At 38.0% G+C, this 21,427-nt stretch overlaps 1 protein-coding gene across 2 annotated transcripts; it reads left to right on the top strand.

Moving 5' to 3' along the window:
• Positions 1-315: 315 nt before the first annotated feature.
• Positions 316-21,096, top strand: LOC122560047 (1,25-dihydroxyvitamin D(3) 24-hydroxylase, mitochondrial). 2 transcript variants are annotated; one of them, XM_043710241.1, is made up of 12 exons: positions 316-425; positions 946-1,136; positions 1,573-1,666; positions 2,613-2,709; positions 3,739-3,830; positions 4,491-4,602; positions 8,094-8,239; positions 12,809-12,975; positions 13,785-13,863; positions 17,000-17,197; positions 17,306-17,417; positions 19,107-21,096. In XM_043710241.1, the coding sequence occupies exons 2-11, from the start codon at positions 982-984 to the stop codon at positions 17,414-17,416; spliced, it is 1,251 nt and encodes a 416-aa protein (XP_043566176.1). In that variant the 5' UTR covers positions 316-425; positions 946-981; the 3' UTR covers position 17,417; positions 19,107-21,096. The 2 variants fall into 2 exon arrangements, with proteins under 2 accessions (XP_043566176.1, XP_043566175.1); XM_043710240.1 differs by lacking the exon at positions 316-425 and adding an exon at positions 435-725.
• The last annotated feature ends 331 nt before the right edge of the window (positions 21,097-21,427 follow it).

Below are 21,427 nucleotides of genomic sequence, written 5' to 3'. Positions count from 1 at the left end.
ATGTTAGCTTTCGTGTTAAAACAGAAGTTATCGGATGCAAGGTTCTATCACTCCCAAATTCAGTTTTGGTTTTAAAAAAGAGAAAACTGAAGTTGTTGATAGAGGTTGTTTCTTTCTCGTCCTGACTTTTGTTTACAGATGGGATTCCTAATTGAAGTTGCTGTGCAAACGAAGCCGGACCTCAGTGCCCCTGGCCTGAAACGATTGACGCGATTGAATGAGGTGCACTCACAGTCAGTCAGTCAGGTGCGAGCCAACTTTGCAACGGCTACAGTCCACGCCACAGTTTGTTCTGGCACTCCGTGTGTTTGCAGAGAGAGAGAGAGAGCAAAAAAACCATGGGCTTGTCAGCCACACCAAGCAGGTGGGGTTCCTGATTGGCCAGGAACCTGGGAGCCACACAAGCCGCTGTCTCTATAAATTTGGTAAGGAAATTGCAGCCCCAACCAGAAGCTGCTAATTTCTTGCTGCCTAGTTTAACACTTGAGATTCAAGAAAAAAAAATGAGATTTCAGAACCGAAACGTCGGAATGTTTCTGCAGTTTTTGAGACAAGGGGGCAAATGGCGGGGCAGTGTTCCGGTTTCTACTGCTGGCAGTGTCTCAGAAAGACTCTTGGTACCGTCTGGGCACAACACTCTCCCTGGCCCCACTAACTGGCCGGTGCTGGGGAGTCTGCTGGAGATCATTAGGAGGGGAGGACTCCAAAAGCAGCACAAAACACTGGTAAATCAAGGGATGCAACAGTATTAGACTCAGCTACGGGAGGGCCGTGAGCGACTGCAGGGAATAAGTTACAGGGAATAGTAGCTCAACCGATCTATATGTATTTCGTTTAAAAGGAGACAGATATCGATAAGGTTAGAGAGGGATGCATTGCACCCATGAACGAAGTGAACCGCCCCCTAACAGTCTAACTAAGCGCGTGTTGTATTCCTTCCCGTAGGTGGAATTTCACAAGAAGTTTGGGAAGATTTTTAAGATGAAGTTGGGTCCGTTCGAATCCGTTCACATCGGGGCCCCGTGTCTCCTGGAAGCTCTTTACCGTAAGGAAAGCAATTACCCTCAGCGCCTGGAGATCAAACCGTGGAAAGCCTATCGAGATTACAGGGATGAGGCGTATGGCCTCCTCATACTGTGAGTTCACGGGTGGGACGGAAGACGGGCTAGCCCGACCATATCATTAGCAGAAACGCCGACATCTATTTATACAGACAAATCACCCATTGAGCGCATTGTGTTAGAAATTACAAGTTAGTATTATTTTAAATATTTGCAAAAAAAACCCCCCCGAAATACCAGACTGAGAACCTGCATTATTGCCAACGTGGGCCGCTTGCTCCAAAACAATTAGTAAATGGTAAAAAATAAGATCGCGCGGACAAACCCTTGTCTTCCAGACATAGCCGAGGCAATCACTGATGGGTTTTTTTTTTAAAACCCGAAACGTTAACTCTGATTTCTTTCTCCAGATGCTGCTGAGCTTTTCAGTTTTTGTTTCTGATTTCCGGCATCCGCAGATCGCTCGGTTTTTTAAATATATATATATTCTTTTTCGTTGTCTTGTCTTTAGGGAAGGAAAAGATTGGCAAAGGGTGAGGAGCATCTTTCAGCGAAAGCTAATGAAGCCAACGGAAGTGTTAAAACTGGACGGAAGGATCAATGGGGTAAGGATATTGGCGTTCAGTGCGGGTCCCATGGCGTTTACATCCATCTGAAGGGGAGACCGAGGGGTTCATATCAAATCCTCCCTGTCGCGGCGCTGACTTTAGTGAACAGGCAAGACTGAGGCTCCACGCCGACTGGTTTAACAGAGGAATCCGAGAGCTGTCCATCTCACAGGGTTCTGTAAGACTGTCAAGAGCCACACATTTTGAAAAAAAGATGACTTTTTTTTTCCACAGCGCAGTTCAAAAGATTGACACGGGGGATTACATAAAGTGTACGCCAAAGCTGAGCTCTGCAACCAATGCAAACAGATATCGGTGTAAGCAAAGGGACCGCCTTGATCTCCCTGAAACGACCGAGTTCGCTGTTCGCTGAAAAAAAAAACCGCGTTTGCCTCACTGCACGCACTTCGATCCAGCACCTGGTCAGTGCTCGGCATCGTTGGAAAGCACCGTTACGTGCTTGGAAATACAGCTAGGGTTTGCCACATGAATAGGGTGGGGGGTTAGGGTTGCAAGTTGGTGATTAGAGTTGGTACGAGGAAACATTGCAAAGGAATCAGTCAACATGAGGCAAGTCAGTAATAAGGTGCGCGGGTCAGGTGGGCCCGCTGAGAAAAGTTCCTCGTTACACAGTGAGATTTTCAAAATTATTTCCGTGTGAGATCCCTTCCAAATGTTGACATCGTGGGGACGGTATTCACCAAACGACAAAAGGCTGGACTGACTTCCCACCACAAAACTGGGCGATCGTTACAGAAAAAGTGTGTTCTGCAGGGAAATCAATATTGTGTTGTAAATAGGGAAAGAGAGCAAGTTGAAAATGTAACGATCAGATTCTCAAGTAGGAGGTCCTGTGATTTCCCCCCCTTTGCAAACCGTGCGTTCCAGGAACTCCTGCTTTGGATATTTGTTCACTCCGTTTTTGTTGTCAAATGTTTGTCAGGTTCTGAAAGATTTCGTCGACAGAGTGGAGAAGGTTCGCGATGAGACCGGAAAGATCAATGATTTGTACCAGGAACTCAACAAATGGTCCTTCGAAAGTAAGCTCTTGTTTCGACGCCAAACACATTGAAAACAACTGTATGGCCAATAGAGCTGCAAATTCCACCTTGCGGTCTTATTCACCAGTTTTAGAATAAAATCCATTTTAAATATTAGGGTAATTGGATTAAGATTATTTAAGCATTTGAACTCTTTTTTTGTGGGAATAAATTTGATAAATTGCATTTCAGTAAATTAAACACCAACCATATTTAATTGAAATGGATACAAAAGTTATTTGATCTTTGTTTACACACAATGCTGTTTTTAAACATGTCAGTATGGGGTTAATAAGTTTTATAAGGTCAAGGTTTTCTTACTAGTAATGAAAGTGAAGTTGGTGAAAGAGATAGGCACTCAGATTGTAGACCTCTGATCTTCAGTTCTAACCGATCATACCATAAAAACCAAGCGATCAGTGGGGGATGCACACACAACCTATTTGTGAACATTTGAATATATTTCTAGCTAGAAGAAACCAAGAAGAAAATACTTTAAGTAGCGATCCCGCTCTTTATTTTATAATTCCATCCCTCCCTCCCCAAATATTAAGCTGCCTGTTTCATTCTAAATTCCCCAGAAGACAAGATCTCCCAAACGTTACATGTACCATTCTGTATCAAAATAATACAAATTTTGTGAGATGAATGATGCAAGAGAAAGATCATATAAACAAATTTTCAGACTTGCCCTCTCTCGGGTTGCTAAAATTCTCTTGGGGAAACGTTTGACCTCTGCCCTGCATTCCATCCCAGAAATCTCAGAAAGTACATTTAAAAAAGACAAGTACACGTGTGGCATTATTTTTTTCCATCCTTCAGATACAGTGTTCTTAATTGCTCTGTCATAGATTGGGATTAATATATATTTGAATTAAATATTTTTGTTTGCAAATTACTATTTTTTGTTCTTTAATAAAGTGTACAGATACAGAAGGTGTAAAAGGAATAATGACATTTAATATATCATATATATTTTTGTATTTTGGCAATTGCATTATGTACTTATCAATAACTTTCTAATTTCAGCAATTTGTTTGGTGTTGTATGATAGAAGATTTGGTCTTCTGGAACAAAATGTTGTTGAAGAATCTTTGAACTTCATTCAGGCAATTAAAATTGTAAGTACACAGTGATAAATGAATTTACAATAAATGATTAATAAGTGCTATAGGATATCAATTTTTCTGCAGCATTTTAACTAATTACATAACTCAATAAAATACTCCGATTACTGAATTAATATCTAATTAAAATTACATTTAAAACAAGTATAATTTTCTGCAACATCCTGCATATTTATTGGATAAAAGCTTGCTATCAATTACAATGATAAAATGGAAAGAAAATGATAAAATGGAAAGAAAGCAAAGCAAACACAAGGTTCAGGGTTCTAGTGAAGGCCCACATGTGAAACACTTACTTTTGATTCTTCTTATGGAACCTTATAGAATGTTACGAGTTGCTTGTGCTCTCTATTTTATTCTGAATGTTAAGATGCAATGAAGCAATCGAGATTTAGGTACATCCCTAAAATAAGTGGGATCCCAAAATGATTTTATGTAGATCAACACGGTTGGCTGTGACATCTGACTTAATATAGCAAGTAACTAAACAGTTTACTTGCATCTTTCATGTTGGAAGAAGCATCTTTTGCAGATAAACTGTACATAAACTATATATATAAACTCAATGAAGAGAAGCTAATTTCATTCTTCAGAATACATTTATCGTCTCCCTGTATATAAGTTGCAAATGACCATCTTACTTGTATATCCTAGATGATGAATACATTTGGTAAAATGATGGTGACTCCAGTTGGGCTCCATAAACGTTTAAACACTAAGACTTGGAAGGACCACACTGAAGCTTGGGACAATATATTCAAAACAGGTACATGTCTGATGAAAGTGCATTTTAGTAATATAAATTATAACAAAAATAATTTCAACAAAATATACCAAAAAGGTAATGTTTTAATCATAGGGACCATAGAAATCTTTGAACAGCTATGAATACCTAAAACTCAAACTTCAGTACATTCTTGTGGGAAGTCTTGACTTTCAGGCAGTTTCAAATTTGATATATTGATATTCTAAAAAAAAAGAGATTATGATAATACTTCTACTGTCAAATTGTAGTCCTGATTGATGGGAGGGAAATAACTTTTGCTATTGTTTTTTGGGCATTGTCCTGCAGGCAACTTTTTTTTTAACTGATGATTTTACTAAGTATGGAAGTGGTGAGTTAATATCTTGCAAATAGGAAACATTTTTCTACCTGAAAATAGACTTTTTTTTTCCTTCACTGATTCATATTTAACAAAATGGTTTCAAAGCAATAGTTTTTTTGAACTTGTGGTTCTGTATTTCTTGCAGTTTGACATGCTAGTAGTTTAATGTCTGTTTCTGCATGTATAAAACTGTCAAAATAATTGTTATTTGAAAGTGGTAGATTTACGCTCCACTTTTTATTTACCCATTATTCCATTCTGATTGGACTGGCTGAAGCTCCACCCAAAATAAACTAGAAACCTAAAAGACATGATTCTGTAGAATATGCAATGAAAAGGATTGCATAGTTTTGGAAGCGTATTACCCCATAACATCATCATCCTTTGTTGTTTCCCAATTTTCTATGCATAAAAAGCTACACCAGTTGCAAGGTGATAAACCAAAAAATGACTTCTGCAGCTTTTCATTCAGTTCTTTTTGTGTATAATCTGCAGCACAAAATTAGCTCACAGGTGGTGTTTAAAATGCTCATTCAAAAATACATCAGATGGTTGATGCCAGAAGTGGAAATAAGTGTAACTTTTCTGAGGTTGGGCTGAAAAGATATCATGGTCATTAAAGAAAGTCCACCGTGATTGGGAATTCCATTTAGATTACACAAGTTAATTTCACATGTGGAATCTGTCCTGCTCATAGAAGGGACCTCCGTTCAATCAACAGAGTTGGATTTGAAGTTTTCAAACACTGAACAATCATGTGAAAATTACTATGCAACTGATTCCTAAAGAACATAAAGCTTAAACAAAAATTACAAAGAATATTATAACACTGAACTGAGTTTTTTTGGCATACCTAGACATCAAAAATTCTACTGAGTTGGCCAAGTATAACCTACGTTTTCAAATTTTCTGCCAACCAGCTACAATTAGTTCAAGTATCACTATGTGCATCATAATGCTTTTCTGTAATGTAGATGCTATTTTGTTTTTAGCAGCTGAAAAGTAAGACTCACTAACCTACAATTTTCTGTTTTTAGTTTTGTCTCTCTTCATTAAAGCAAAAGTTTTGTCATTATCAAATAGTTAAATGATATTTAGAAGTCATTACAGTTGGAAAACATCAAATGTTGCTAAAGAATCAATTAGTGTCTAATTTGACAACTATTTTACCCAATCATTTTTTAACAATATGGGTATTCATTTATCAAATCTGAAAAGAACAGAATTAAAGTCACTTCTTTTTGGATCATGTGATTGATTGCTGAACCTAATGCCATTTCACTGGAATGACATGCTCTAGGATCGTCATCTAACTGGTAAACTGAATGACCTGGGTAGGTATTGGAGCCAAGTGTTTATAACAGTCTAAGGTTAACATGAGACATTGACTAAGGTCGCTGAACTGACAGCGATATGTAACTCTAGTTGCGCACATAGCTTATTCATTCGAGGCACTATTGACAGACACACCTACTTTCCTATTGCGTGAGTGAAAATAGCTGAAGTAGTTTAGCAAAGATAAAGCACTTTCAGCATGATTTATGGGCATTGTATCGGATATTAACACATCAGAGAATATTTGTTCTGCTTTCTAACTGATTAACCTGTAGTCATCATGTTCTTTGCCTATATTTCTTTTGCTTATGTTCTGTCAAAGTAATATGACAATCATTTTAGCTTTAACCTTATTTACTGAAAAAGACAATTTGTTATGGCTAGTAGTACTTATTTCAAACTAGAAAACAAATAAAATCCAAACAGCAGTTTCAAAGAATCTAAAATAGCACCTGAAAAAGCTGATACCTCAAGAATGATGCTCATTGTAAGCCTATTGTCTGTAAAACTATTAATTTCACCAGCTTTGAAACAAAGCACTGGAATACACAACATTTGTTCACTTGTGTTAGAGGAATCAAACATTATGATGAAACTACAGGAAATCTTATGATGAAATCAGAACGTTAAAAGCACTGAATAATTAATGAATTTTGGAATTTAAAAGGAAGCATGGGCAGAAATGTTTGAACGGAGAAGAGTTCTGTACTGGATGCTGCCAGGACTGTTTGTAGGCTCATGAAATGATCCAGTGGATCCTGGATTCATATAAGTTCAGGGACATTGTGGAAATTAGATCTAATGTGGCTATGTATAATTAGATGGAAGTTACAGCACAGAAACATGCCTTTTGACTCAACACATCTATGACATCTACATGGTCCACATAAGCCTTCTCATAATGTAATTCATTTAACACCATCAACCCAACCTTTGCTTCCTTTTCCCCCTCATTAGTTTGACTAGCTTCACTCCAAAATGCACGTATCCTCTTCACAGCAACTACTTCACAATTTATCAGGTTCCATTTTCTAACCACCTTTCCAAGAGGAATTTCTTGATTGTCTCATTTGATTTACTGGTGACTATCCTACTTTTATGGTCCTTAGTTTTGAACTCAACCACAGCTATATCAAACAAAACTTATTTTTTTAAGGTAATTATTTCTTGTTCAGATAATTGTTTACCAAACAGTACTGTTTGAGCCTGATGATTTAGATAATCTCCTGTTTGTCATCTTGAGTAGATGTTAAACATTTAGCAGGTCAGGAGGGCAAAAAGCAATAAACAGAACAAATAAAAACAGTTTGTATGTCACTCACACAAATTGTCTGAATCCAAACAGATTGTTCAAGAATTCAGATTCTTGTAACTCAGTTCTGGATAATAATGTATTTAAGAAAATTAATAGTCTACTTTTTTAAGACCATTAATCAATGCCATTCAGTGCAATTTTATGAGTTATTTATTCAACATACCTGATGGAAATTATTAAATGCCATCATCTGTTTTTTATCTTTGTCAACTAGTGATCTGGCATAGAAAAATGTATTTGAATACGTCAATTTTTAAAATTGACCTTACCAAGAAAATATCTGAACTGAAAAGGAAAGAGTTTAGGTTGTCTAAATGATAATTCCATGAAAAATTTGATACTGTCAAGAAGTAGTTTGTCCTCATAACTGAAGCTAACTGCAAAAACCACTTTAATGCCTGGAGATTGGTACAGTGATTTGAATTTGTATATTTTGCTCATTTGTTTATTTTTGCTTGTGTATTTGTCATTTTAATTTTTCTTGTGTGCAATTTGTTTTAGCAAAGTGCCATATTGATGGAAGATTGAATCGACACTCAGCTTGCCCAGCCAATGACTTCCTCTCAGAAATCTACAATGGTAGTGAACTATCGAGAAAAGAGTTGTATGCAGCAATCACTGAGCTCCAGATTGGAGGAGTAGAAACGGTAATATTTTGACAGAAATCCACATGCAGCTGTTGAAAAGATGTAGCTCCGACCTACACTAAGAGAAAACACTTGGTTACAATCTTAATTACTATTATCTCACGTGATATCAATCTCACCTTGGAGTCAGAATGTTCTAGTTCTGACAAAAGGTCATACTAGACTCAAAATACTGAAATTTGTTTGTACATTGATGCTGCCAGATCTTCTGAGTTTCTCTTTTCATTTTTATTGCCATGATTTCATGCTCTTTCCCAAGACTTGAGGCTGAAAATTTGATGCTAACTGAAGGATACCTTGGTAAGGCCAATACAAGTAGAATCTTATAAGATTTTTCAGGCAAATGATAGATTCTTGATGACAGGTTATTCATGTCAGTGGGAATGTGGAGTTTAAGTTACAGCCAGATAACAGGAGCAAGTCCAAGGGGCTAAATGATCTACTCTTGCTAAAGGCGATGGGCAGTTATTGTGCACATTGGGCCGACAGTGGGAATAGGTCAGTTGCACATTATCTGTCCAATATAACCAAATATACCACAGTCAGGTATCAGTAGAAAAAATATCTTAGTTAGATGGCAATGCTAGATAAGAATTGTAGCCCTCTGTGTGGGCGTGGGGAGTCAGGCAAAGGAAAATCCAACAACTCCTCTAGGAAGCTGACTAGTTCTTCTGAGTGGAGAATGGGCAATCTCTGGGAGGAGCAGATTGCGCAGAAGGACCAGCAATGTATTCCTGTGCCACAGGAATTGCTTAGGAAAACTGTTCCAGAGTGACCTCTAATTGTCCCTTTAATGTCTAGTGGTTAGAACTCTGAAAGCTGAATTCCATTCAGCTGAGGTACAGAGCCCAGTCCACAAAAAGACAAGCATAAGCACATATTAAAACTCAGATTTAAATATTTTGTTGAGGTCCCATCCTATTTTGGACAAGACTACTGGCCACCTATGAACACACAAATGAGTTTGGAGAAACAGTAGATCATTTAGCCCCTTGGGCTTGCTCCTGTTATCTGGCTGTAAATTAAACTCCACATTCCCACCAATACCAATAGCCTGTCACCTTCTTGGTAATCAAGAATTTATCCTTTGCCTTAAAAATCTTTTAAGATTCTACTTGCAATAGCTTTTGAGGAAGAGAGTTCCAAAGGAATTCTCAATTTCTTTGCCTCATCTTTTTTCCATGGTCAACACCCTACTCTTAAACTGACATCCCTAGTTCTAGATGTTCCCTTAAGAGGAAACAACCTCTCCTGATCCCACCTGTCATGAACCCTCAGGATTTTGTATGTTTGAATCAAGCCAACTCTTGACTAAAAATCTAGCTTGTCCAAACCTCCCTCTTAAGACAATTTGTTTATTCCAGATATTAGTCTGGTAAATCTTCTCTGAACATTTCAAAAGCATTCACAACCTTCTTTAAATGAGGTAACAATACTAACACAGTATTCCAGATGGCCTTGCACCAGCCCCCTGTACAATTGAAGAAAACCTCCCTCTTTTCATATTGAATTTCCCTCACAATAAACAATGGAATTCTATTAGCTTTCCTAATTACTCACTGAACAGATATTGTAGCCATTTGCAATAACTGTAGGACACCTGGATTCCTCTGGAGCTCTGTAATTACTCATCATTTAAAGAGTATGCATCATTGTTATCCATCCTTCTAAATTGGCCACTTTTCCTACATTTTATCCAACTTGTCAAATCTTTGGCCACACACTTAACCTATCTATATCATTTTATAGCTTTCTTATGTCCTCTTCACAGCCTTCTTTCCTATCTATATTTCATTTATCAGCAAATTTAATAACTGTGCCTTTGTTACCTTCATCATTTAGAAACATTGTTGAGCTATGGCCCCAACGCTGACCTCTGTGGTGCATAACTGTGTACCACAGTCTTCCAATAAGAAAATGATCCATATATGTCTACTCTATTGCCTGTTAGCTAGCCAATCTTCTATCCTAGCCAAATTATTAATCCTTCACATGCAGAGAAATAATGCTTTAGTGGTGATGGCATTGCATTAATAGTCCAATGGCAAGGCATTAGGATATGGGTCCAAACCTCACCCATAACAGCTGGTGAAATTGAAATTTGATTTCAGGATGTGATGATTGGGAGCCTGCAGGGGTACGTACTTGGCTTTTAACATTTAGTGTTTATATTCAGCATTTACCTGAGTGGATTAAAGGCTTAATTACTAAATGACACAAAGTATGGTGTGTTGTTCATGAGATGACATCACAGGATGGAGACAGGTATAGATAGGTTAAGAGATTGGGCAAAACACTGACAGATCGAGTATGAAATACTAAATATTCACCTTGGCAGGAATAATAGGGCGGCACAGTGTCTCACAGCACCAGGGACATGGGTTCGATTCCAGCCTCGGGCAAGTATGGAGTTTACATATTCACCCTGTGTCTGCATGGATTTCCTCTGGGTGCTCCGGTTTCCTCCCACAATCCAAAGATGTGCAGGTTAGGTGAATTAGGCCATGCTAAATTGCCCATAGTATTCAGGGATGTGTAGGTTAGGTGCATTATTCAGGGGTTAAATATAGGATAAGAGAGTAAGGGAATGGGTCTGGGTGGGTTACCCTTTGGAGAGTCGGTGTGGACTTGTTGGGCTGAAGGGCTTGTTTCCACACTGTAGGGATTCTATGATTCTAATGAAAACAGTATTATTCAAGTGGAGACCAGTTGTATAATTTTGAGGTGCAGCAGGATCTAACTGTTCAAGTGCATGAGACATGAAAAGTTAATATGCAGGTGCAGCAAGTGAATAAGAATACTAATAGAAAGCTATAAGTTCTTACTAGATAAATTGAACATAAATGAAATGCCTCAGTTGCAAATGGCATTGATGAGACAACACCTCAAATATTTTGTGCAGTTTTGGTCTCCTTATTTAACAAGGATGTAATTGTGTTGAAGAGAATTCAGAGGAGCTTTATTATACTGATATCCAGAATGAATAGGCAGTCAAATGAGGGCAGATTAGATAAGTTGGCTATTTTTCACAGAAGTTTAAAAAAGTGATTTGATTAAAGTTTACCTGGTCTCGAGTGGTCTCGACAAGGTGGAGGTGGATATTCACCCTTGTAGATGAATCCAGAGCTAGGGGACACTGTTGTGAAGTTAGGGTGTTACCCTTTTAGGACAAAGATGAATAAAAATAAAATCTTTCAGGTGGGACTCTCTGAAGCAGAATGGTGGAAACAGAAGTATTAAATATTTTTAAGATGGAGGTAGGTAGACTCTTGTTAGGAAAGGGAACCAAAGATTACTGGGGACAGATGAAATGTGGAATCTGGACCAAAAACAGATCAGCCATGATCTTATTGAATGAAAAGGTTTGAAGAGATAAATGATATACTTGTGCTCCTAATTCATATCTTCATATGTTTGTGTTTCCGACAGTAATCTTTGATGTCTCACATTAATAAATGCCTTCTAGAAATCTAAGTACAGTATTTCCACCTGTTCCCTTTTATCCACACCATGTGTTATTTCTTCAAGGAGTGCCAATAAATGGTTAAAAATGATTTCCCTTTCACAAAGCCATAATAATATTTTAAAAAGTAGCTTCTAACATTTTCCCTATAACAGATGTCTAACCAACTGCTTGTAGATCTCTGCTTTCTCTTTCCCTACCTTTTAGAATGAAGGAATTATATTTGCTGTCTTCCCATTTGGTGAAATGTTTCCTGCAGATAGAGAATGTTGGTAAATTAAAACCATTGCAATAACTATCTCACTAATCACTTCTTTTAAGGCATCAGGATGAATTTCATCAGTACTCAGGGACTTGTCAGCTCCTACAATTTGCGCAATGCCACTTCCATGATATTGCAACTTTTCTGAGTTCCTTCCTACATTCCATTTCCTGATTGACTGCTGCATCTGGGGTGTTTCTTCCATTACAAAGTGCTGATACAACATACCTGTTCAATTCATCTGCCATCTCCTTATATTTCATTATGAATTGACAGAACCAGTTTTCCATCTGGGTTGAGATTTACTCAAAAATTGAATTGAGTAAGCCTGGGATGTAATTGAAGATTTCTTCTGGAAATATTGCCTTGCAACTACCTCATTTACCCTGAAAATTAGAAGTCTTCAGTCTTGCCTATTGCATCCAGATGCTGATCACTGCAAGCATTTAGAATGGGAGATCCATTGAGCTTTCTCCTTGTTAGTTGTGAAATTGTCCTATTATTAATGACTACATGACAGGACTGTAAAACTTTGATCCAAACCCATAATTGTTTAAGCTGTAACTATAAATTTTGAATTAACCGCCACGATATTGAAGATTTGCAAGATTTCCCACAAGTCTTAATTCAATCAATTTAATATGATTAAATTTTGTGAAGAGCTAAATTACAAAGTTTGATCCTCCTATTATTATGCATGCATGACATCATTGTGTCTTTAATTCAAGGTGAAGGAAAAGCTTTGTACAAATACTGTAAATAGTAACAGTTTAGTTAATTGACAGCAATTAAATGAAAATTCTGCACTAAGTCCACTAATGTTTTACGTTATCTTATATTACAGACAGCCAATAGTTTGCTTTGGGCTATCTTCAATCTGTCTCGCAATCCCAAGGCACAAGATGAACTTCACAAAGAAATATTGTCTGTGCTGTCTAAAGACCAGATCCCAACTGCAAAAGATATTAAGAAAATGCCTTACCTGAAGGCTTGTCTAAAGGAATCTATGAGGTTTGTTTGACCAGCTGGCTGTGCGTTATACCACAAAACAGATTGTAGTGGTTCAAAATAAGAGGGAAACATCACCCTGCTCAATTAGGGGTGGGTGATAAATGCTGGCTCAGCCACTGACATCCACACTGCATGAGTAAATTAAAAATAAATCTACATTTGTATTTAATAGTTCTGTGCTTTATATTGTGATTTCCAATCCTGCATTTTTTTTGTTTTGCTTATATTATGCATATAATCCCAGTCGAAAATAAGCAACTAATCACAGCTAGAATGATACTTACTGTACAGCTTTCTTCTATTGAACAAGCACTCAATTCTCTCATTATATGGTTTGGCCAAGATTGTGAAATATACAAAATTCTGAAAGCAAACAATTCTATAATCATCCAATCATTCTTTAGCATGCACTGTAAATCACACTAGTGAATTACAGTGGAACTAGCAAACTTTCAGTTTATTACTTCAGTATCATTTTAAGAATGAGACATGAATTGTTAGTTTTTTTACTGAGAAAGAGTCCAGACTCTATTCTGTCAAGCATTCTTTTGTCAGAACAGGACTAAAATGCTGATGTATTGCAATTGTATCTGCCCCATTTAGATTTATTTTCTTCAGAACTATTTAGTGTGTAATATTTGATCACACTTCACTATTGCACGTATCTTTCCATTCTATACAACTATAATGATCATTCCAATTAATTTTTAAAATGAACAAAGATGTTTACAAAGAAGATTGTAATCCTGTTAAAATGCAGTAACAAAATGCCTCAATAAAGTAATCACTAATATCAAATACCTGTTTAGGATTACACCTTCTGTGCCCTTCACGAGTCGTACACTGGACGAAGAAACTATTCTTGGTGACTATTTACTACCGAAGGGAGTAAGTATCACATGACATTTCAGATACAAATAACAATGCTCCATTTTGCTGTTACTTGATCAACATCTTAAATTATTCATCATCCCATAGTTTGTAGGACTTTTCATATGATGGTGCTAGGCAAAACTCAGCATTTATTGCATCCTAAAATCATTCAGGTAACAAATTACACTTGAAGCTAAATGACTGTTATTTAAATATAATAAAGTATCTATTTTAGTCAGACTAGTTTTTCACAAAGAACAATATAATTAATTACCAGTGAATTGTTATTAACATTGTTGGGTTAAGGCATATGTTGGTCGAGGACACCAGAAGATCACTTTGCTCTTCTTTGAACATCAATAAGGGATCTTTAACATTCACTTGAACCAGAACAAGCTGAGAGGTTCTCGTTTTATTATCTTATCCAACCATCATCCAAAATGCTTGGGAAAATGGAAAGTCACCTCATAAGTGGGACTGTTAAAAATCTCTCACCTGCCATTCCTATAGTGACAGACACCTATCAGCAGTAAATGTGAGAGGGAACCAGTTTGTGGTTAGTGCAACATGGAGAAGTTGAGTGGCAGCAATGAAAGAGGGTGTAGAGATCTAAGAAAGTCAGCTTGGAGGCCACAGAAGATGGTCAAGCTGCTAGGCTCGAGGAGGAGGAGACCTCTGGGTTGAGAGGGCAAGGGGCTGAGACGGTGGCTTGTAGGGCAGGGGATGGGGAAAGGAGAGTGGGTGGCAAGTGAGGCTAAAAAGAGAAGCTGCAAACACCAGGGGGAAGGACTTCAAAGGGGAATAAAGGGCTGCAATACAAAGTGACTCTAATCAGGAGAGAGCACATTTACATCTTCCAACATTAGAAAACATAGCTATCTGGGAACCAGGAAAACTTGAGGTCACTGAGACAATGAATTCCTTCCAAGTGAATATGGAAACTATAGGTTGAAGTTGCAGAAATTCATGAAGTATTTTGTAGGAGGATGTATAATGGATGCTATCATAATGAACATTATGACCTTTATAATTTAATATTGAATGGTTTTATTTCTTAAAGATTAGTGTTTCTATATGATCACATAGAGTCATAAAGCTGTACAGCATAGAAACAGACCCTTTGGTCCAAGATATTTAGTCCCATTTGCCAGCTTTTGGCCCATATCTCTCTAAACCCTTTCTATTCATATACACATCCAGATGACTTTAATAATATTGTAATTGTACCAGCCTCCACCACTCCCTCTGGCAGCTCATGCCGTACACACATTAATACATCTCAAAGCATTTCATGTATTGTGAAATACTTGAGGTGTAATGACAGCGTCAAAGACAAGCATGCAACCATTTATTTCTGACCTGACCACTCTATAGGATAAACTTTGAGGATGATGGTTATTAGGGCATAGAAGAATGTTTCAGTTATTTTCTAAAAAAAAACATATTTTGCTAACATGCTTGTTATATTATGCTAATTTAAATACTTTGGTGCCGAGAAAATTAATGCTTTCCTTGTGTGCTGTTGCTTTATGTCCAATGGAGATAATGCCAGATCTGGACAACATCCAGGCTTAGGCTGTTAACTGGCAAGCTATTGTGCCATACAAGTACCAGGCAATGACCGTCTCCAACAAGAGAGAAATTTAACTGCCATCCCATGAGCTTTAAGGTGTTTCTATCACAGAATATCCCATTGTTAACATCCTGGGGGTTACCATTGACCACAACCTGAACTGGACAGGCTATATAAGTATAGTAATTTGAAGAAGCCAGAGGTGAGCAATTATGCACCTTCTATTTCCCCAGTGCACGTATGCTATCTACAAAGCAACAGTCAAGAATGTGATGGAATACTGACTAAACTTGCTTGGATGAGTGTGGTTGCAACAATACTCATAAGCTCAACACCATCCAATTGCACACTTGATTGGCAGCCCATCCACCACCTTTAACATTCACTCCCTCCATCACTGACACACTGTGGCAGCAGTATGTGTCATTTGCAGATGCACTGAACTAAATCACTTCTGCTCCTTCATCAACAACAGGTGACTTCTGCCATCTGCATGGGAACATTGCCACATACAAGGACCACCCCCCAAGCCACGTGTCAGTCGGAGCTGGAATTATATTACTGTTCATTCATTGGGTAAAAGTCATGGGGCTCCTTCCCAACAGTGCCATACAGGTTCCTACACCCCAAACATGGGAGAGTTTCAAGAAGACAGCTCACCACAGCCTCCTCTAGGCCAATAAATGCTAACCTAGCCAGCGACACCCACAATCCATGAGTGAAGAAAAATACAAGCTTGACTATTGAGAATACAGATTAATTCTTCTAAATCTGCTTCTGTGTGAGTCAAATACCCCATATGTCAGCACAAATATAGAACATATCATTACTACATGACTCCATCATTTAAAAAAGGCTTTAATGACAATGAGAAAGGAGCCCTAAAAATCAGAAAGAATGGCTCTAAACCAAAAAGAACTCCTCTGAAAATCTCAAGAGGAACCCTCAAGAAAGAATATGTATTTTGACCCCTGCATCAACAGCTGAGTATCTCAAACAGATTTTAGTAATACACTGAGATATCATCCCAGATTATTCATTCAAATAAACTTCCTACAACTGTTTTTTGAGTGGTGCCAAGTGAGCTGGGTTGTCACTTGACAATTATTTGAAGTACTATTTCAAGAGACTACCTACGTCAATCGTGATTTCTGCAGCTGGGCAGTAGCTTCTGTTAAATCATCAAACTGTTGCCAAATTGTTGTCACGCTTTTATTTATAGCGCTTTAAGATCAAAATCATGTTTAATATGTAACTGTGTCTAAAGCAGACAAATAGAAGTAAACTGAAAGAATTAGATAGTGAAAGATAAGACACATCAACACAAACTAATAGAATTAGATAGTGAAAGATAAACAGAGAAACAATTGCACATAGGGAAAGAGGCCACATTCTTTCTTTTTATTTGCTAATGCTGCTGGAGAGTAGCTCGCTATTTATAAAATCTAAGAGCAATTAATTGTTCATATCATGGAAATGTGAGTCTTGGGTTTGAGTGGGTTAAACAAATGCATTTCCAGAATGATCTCACTTCCATTCTAAATATAAGGATATGTGGTTTTCTTTCTTTTTCTGTAGACTATTTTAATGATAAACAGTCATGCATTGGGGTGGAATGAAGAATATTTCAATGATGGAATGCAGTTTAAACCAGAACGATGGCTACAGGATAGGCATACAATCAATCCTTTTGCACATGTGCCATTTGGGGTTGGGAAGAGGATGTGTATAGGCCGGCGGCTGGCTGAGCTACAGTTGCAGTTAGCCCTCTGTTGGGTAAGTCTTGTGTGCTGGGCATCACCATTGTTTTGCTAACTATATATAAATACAGCAATCAACCAGTCACAGATTTTACTAATCAGGGTTTTGTTATCTCCACTGCAGCTGGTGCCAAGGTACAAAATAGTGGCAACTGATGAAGATCCTGTGGAAACACTGCATTCTGGGACACTGGTGCCTAATCGGGAAATCCCAGTAGCATTCCACAGACGTTAAGGTACATTTACAATTGTCTTCAAATCATTACTTTGAAATTTTGCATAGGTGACCCTGTTGCTTTGATTTTCCCCTTTTCCTGTCCTTGTGTGCTGCTGATACTTCTGAAAATTTGCAGTTGGCTTACATTCAAATGATACATATTGGTTTATTCTTAATATTTTCCATCATTCTCTGCCCAGTCCTGTCAAATGATACCACAAGATCACTGCAATTCATTTGAAATTCAGTATTTCTTTGGCAAAGGAAGCCAGTTACTCACCTCCCTCTTAAGGCTTGATCAAAGAAGTAGGATTTATGTTACATCTCATAATATTCTTTTCCGTGACTGCAAGCTATGTCATAGCTTGTCTGATAACACTCTTAAGTGGAACTTTGGGATGCTTTATCTTCATTTAAAATGTTATATGAATTGCTGTTGTTAAGGAAACTGCCAGATCCTCATCTCTGTTGTGATGAGCTATGCTTCCATTCAATAAAGGAACAGGTTTAAGGTGCAAATGCTTTGTTGTGATCCCTATGGTGTATGGGCTTTGGGCCCCAGATGTCAGGATCTATTCAGGGTAGAGGTGTGTGTGGGGTTCGAAGCCTGCACTTTGTAGCATTAAGACTAGCTCAGCAATTTTCCTACAAGTGGCCATTGCAGCTGGTTGCCTCTGAACCTGTCATCTGATTAAGGACAATGGATAGGATGTTGAATCTGCTGGCTCTATCAATGAACTGATTGCTCTGCAGCTTTGTTGATACAGTCGTTCAACTGAGATGGATGGGCAGTGCAGAAATTGGTTGTGATTGAGAGAGCAATTTAAGGAGCCATTCAGACAGGTTGTCTCCAGATGTCCATTTAAGGTTATGTGTGTGGCCTCCCCCCACCCTCTCTTTAGTGGATGAAGGATCCTGTTCCTATCGCCCTTGGGGCATTCACAGAAAGCCCATGTCCAGAAGGCTTGCACTTTCCCAGACTGACAGGGGTTTATGGGGGTCTTCATTGCTGGCAAGCTGGGGAAGTCACCCTTAATCGAACCTTCAATTATTTAAATTGGCTGCATTCCTCTGTATGGGGTCACACAGCTGGAAACTTCTTTGACAGTGAAACTGTATCAGGGAGCCTTCACCATACAGCCAGGAAAATCCTCATGTTCTCTTGTGCCTTCTGCAATGAGCAAGTGGCCTCCTGTGCCATGTTACTGTCCAGGTGGCAGAATAGAAATTGACTTCTACAGTGTGAAACAGAGTAAAGCTAACATGTTAGTATTCCAAGGAATATTGTGGCCTGGCAAATAAACACAATGCAGCTCTCCCTGTAACACCTTAATACTTACTATTAAGAGCTGTAAATGTCTATTGTTAAATACCTTATGTTAGTCATACTATTTACTAATAGAAAAAACAGTGATGAGTTCCAAGGGTTGTGTAATTTTGGTTATAATCCAAAATTGGAAGCTGTCATTACAAAACAGCTTTGATGCAACAGGTTTTACATCCTGCCGATTTAAATGTAGAGCTGGTTGAGACAAGACAAATGGAGCAAAAGGTAAATGGGTTGTAAAAAAGAACATTGTGTCTTGAATCTAACAAACAAGCGTAGCTAGAAAGTGAAAAATATTTCTGTTTGGAAAACTGGTTTTACATTCATTTCTTTATTTGTTACATATAGCTGTTGCATCAGGCAATATTTTTTTCTTTTCAGGAGTACTGTGATTCTTCGAGAGCACAGCACAGCCTAGACTCTTGTTAAGCTCAGCGTTTTATAATCAGTGAAAAAAGGCACTGCAAGGCCAGAAGAATGTTATGGGAATGGAAAGATTACAACACATTCACTGACCCACAAAGGTTTACATTTTGAATCCTAAGGCTGCTCTGATAAGAAATTGAGTAATGCAGTAAGTTATACTGTTGGACCTTTTTGCTTGGCAATAGCCTTTGCTGGTGAAGTAAAAACTGTATTATCCAACATTTGATGCTTAATACATCATGACAAGTTAAGATATAAATTATGGCTGGTCATAATGCTACCTTCCCAAAAGATGTAAGTCACCAGAAAGAACTCTGATAATCTGAAAGTGCCTGACTGTTTCAATGTTAACTCTGATACGGAACTTCAGTGAAAGAAACTAGGCGTTTGTTTGGACACTACTGACAGCGAGAGGCAGACAACTCCCCACTATGAACATTGTCAAAGTTGTCAACAGAAGCTGAGATTCTGAACATGGAGGAAATTCTAAGTACTGCAAACTAGTACTGCAAATGCTGGAAATCTGAATCAAAAACAGAAATTGCTGGAGAAACTCAGCAAGTTGGGCAGCATCTGTGGAGAGAAAGCATAGTCAATGTTTCGGGTTCAATGACCCTTCTTCAGAACTGGACCTGAAACAATGACTCGGCATTTTATCCACAGATGCTGCTAGACCTGCTGAGTTTTTCCAATGTTTACTGTTTTTGCATCAGAAATTCTCAGGAACCTTTCTGGATTGACTGGCAGAGAGTCACAGAATATATATATAATCACAAAACATAGAACTGGTGTAGAAATTAGTTTTTGGTAGTGTAAAATGGGATGTATCATATTGGCTGCCTGCTATACACTCTGTCTGATATACAGTTGCATCACAATCAATGGACAAAACACTTATGACGCAGCAGTGGGGTCCTCCATTTGCAACAACCTCACACAAGCATTATGGGAAAACCATTATGATTAAATTCTCCATTGGCTCTACTGGCTCCAATGAGGGCAAATTAAATCAGATTTCTAATGAGGTGTGAAAGTCTGACTTCAGCCAATAGCTCTCCAGTCCTGGCAGTAACAATGGGATGTGTGGCTATTGCCAGTACCGCCATGGGAACTACTACGCGAATCATTGCTGGGACCTTTCTGACCAGTGTGAGTGGGTCATATTGTATGAGGATGGCCTGGTGAGGGGAGATACAGAATGCTCCTTGTCAAGGACATCTCAGTGACTTTCCAAGGTTTCTGGCATTTCTGCCAGCAGGCCCATCTGTTGGGTTCAGGATGCCTAAGAAAGAAGGATTTCCCATAAGAATACCCAGTAAGGTTTACTTCTATATTTTGTCCACATGGCCAGGGGCTGGACCAGAGGCAGTACGCTACGGCCCTTAACCAGGTCTCAGGTGGTGTCTTTGAATCTCAACTGGTTTCTGGGAGGAAGGCTATCCTTGAATTTAATCAAGGGGAATTAAAAAGGTGGAGCTTTCACCCTATATCTTACTGCCACATGGTATAGCCACCCATTGCTTTACATCTGTTCACCAGGGAGCATTAAATCCCACTCATTTGAATTGAAAGTCATGTGAGACATACAAAGATAGCTGACACAATACCCCATAATCTCTGTTGCAATAAATTAAGCAATATTTTTAAGGTCAAATACTTATTAGAAATGGTGTAATTGAAAATACTATTACTCAATCAATTACTCCACATAGAAATGCAACAAATCAAAGTTTATAATAATGCTTTAGTCTCCCTAGTAATTAAAAATTTCAGTTACAGAACTATGAGCCTGTTATGGGACAAATTTACAATGCACTTTTCAATGACAATTAGAAACTCAGGGTCTTTGCTATTATTGAGCAATTTTGTACTACTGAAAAGATTTCTATGTGTTGATTTGTAAACGTTTTTCAATTTTCTATTAAAATGAACAGGAGACATTTAATAAATGTTTTCTTTTGTATTCCACTGCTTTTTGCCAAACTTTTCAAATAATTCCAGTGTTAAAACAATATTATAATGCAATGACCTATTATTTGAGACAGTTGAAATCACTGGTTGAATTTTATAAGACTGAGCAGTAGCTCTTTTTAAAAATGACCTTGGCTATCCGAGAAAGTGGTTTGTAGCATTTTCACAATTGTATTTTACAAATTTCTAAGCCAATAAAACGTAGCCAGGTTCTCCAGAGGAACCCATCAGAGACAATCACCATCAAGGAATGTGAAAGGCATTCTCCTGACCCTTCAGGAATCATCCAGACAACGGGGAGGGGA

This window comes from Chiloscyllium plagiosum, chromosome 20 (genome assembly GCF_004010195.1).
Source record: "Chiloscyllium plagiosum isolate BGI_BamShark_2017 chromosome 20, ASM401019v2, whole genome shotgun sequence".
Classification (NCBI taxonomy): Eukaryota; Metazoa; Chordata; class Chondrichthyes; order Orectolobiformes; family Hemiscylliidae; genus Chiloscyllium; species Chiloscyllium plagiosum.
This window is presented reverse-complemented; position numbering and strand designations above follow the sequence as displayed.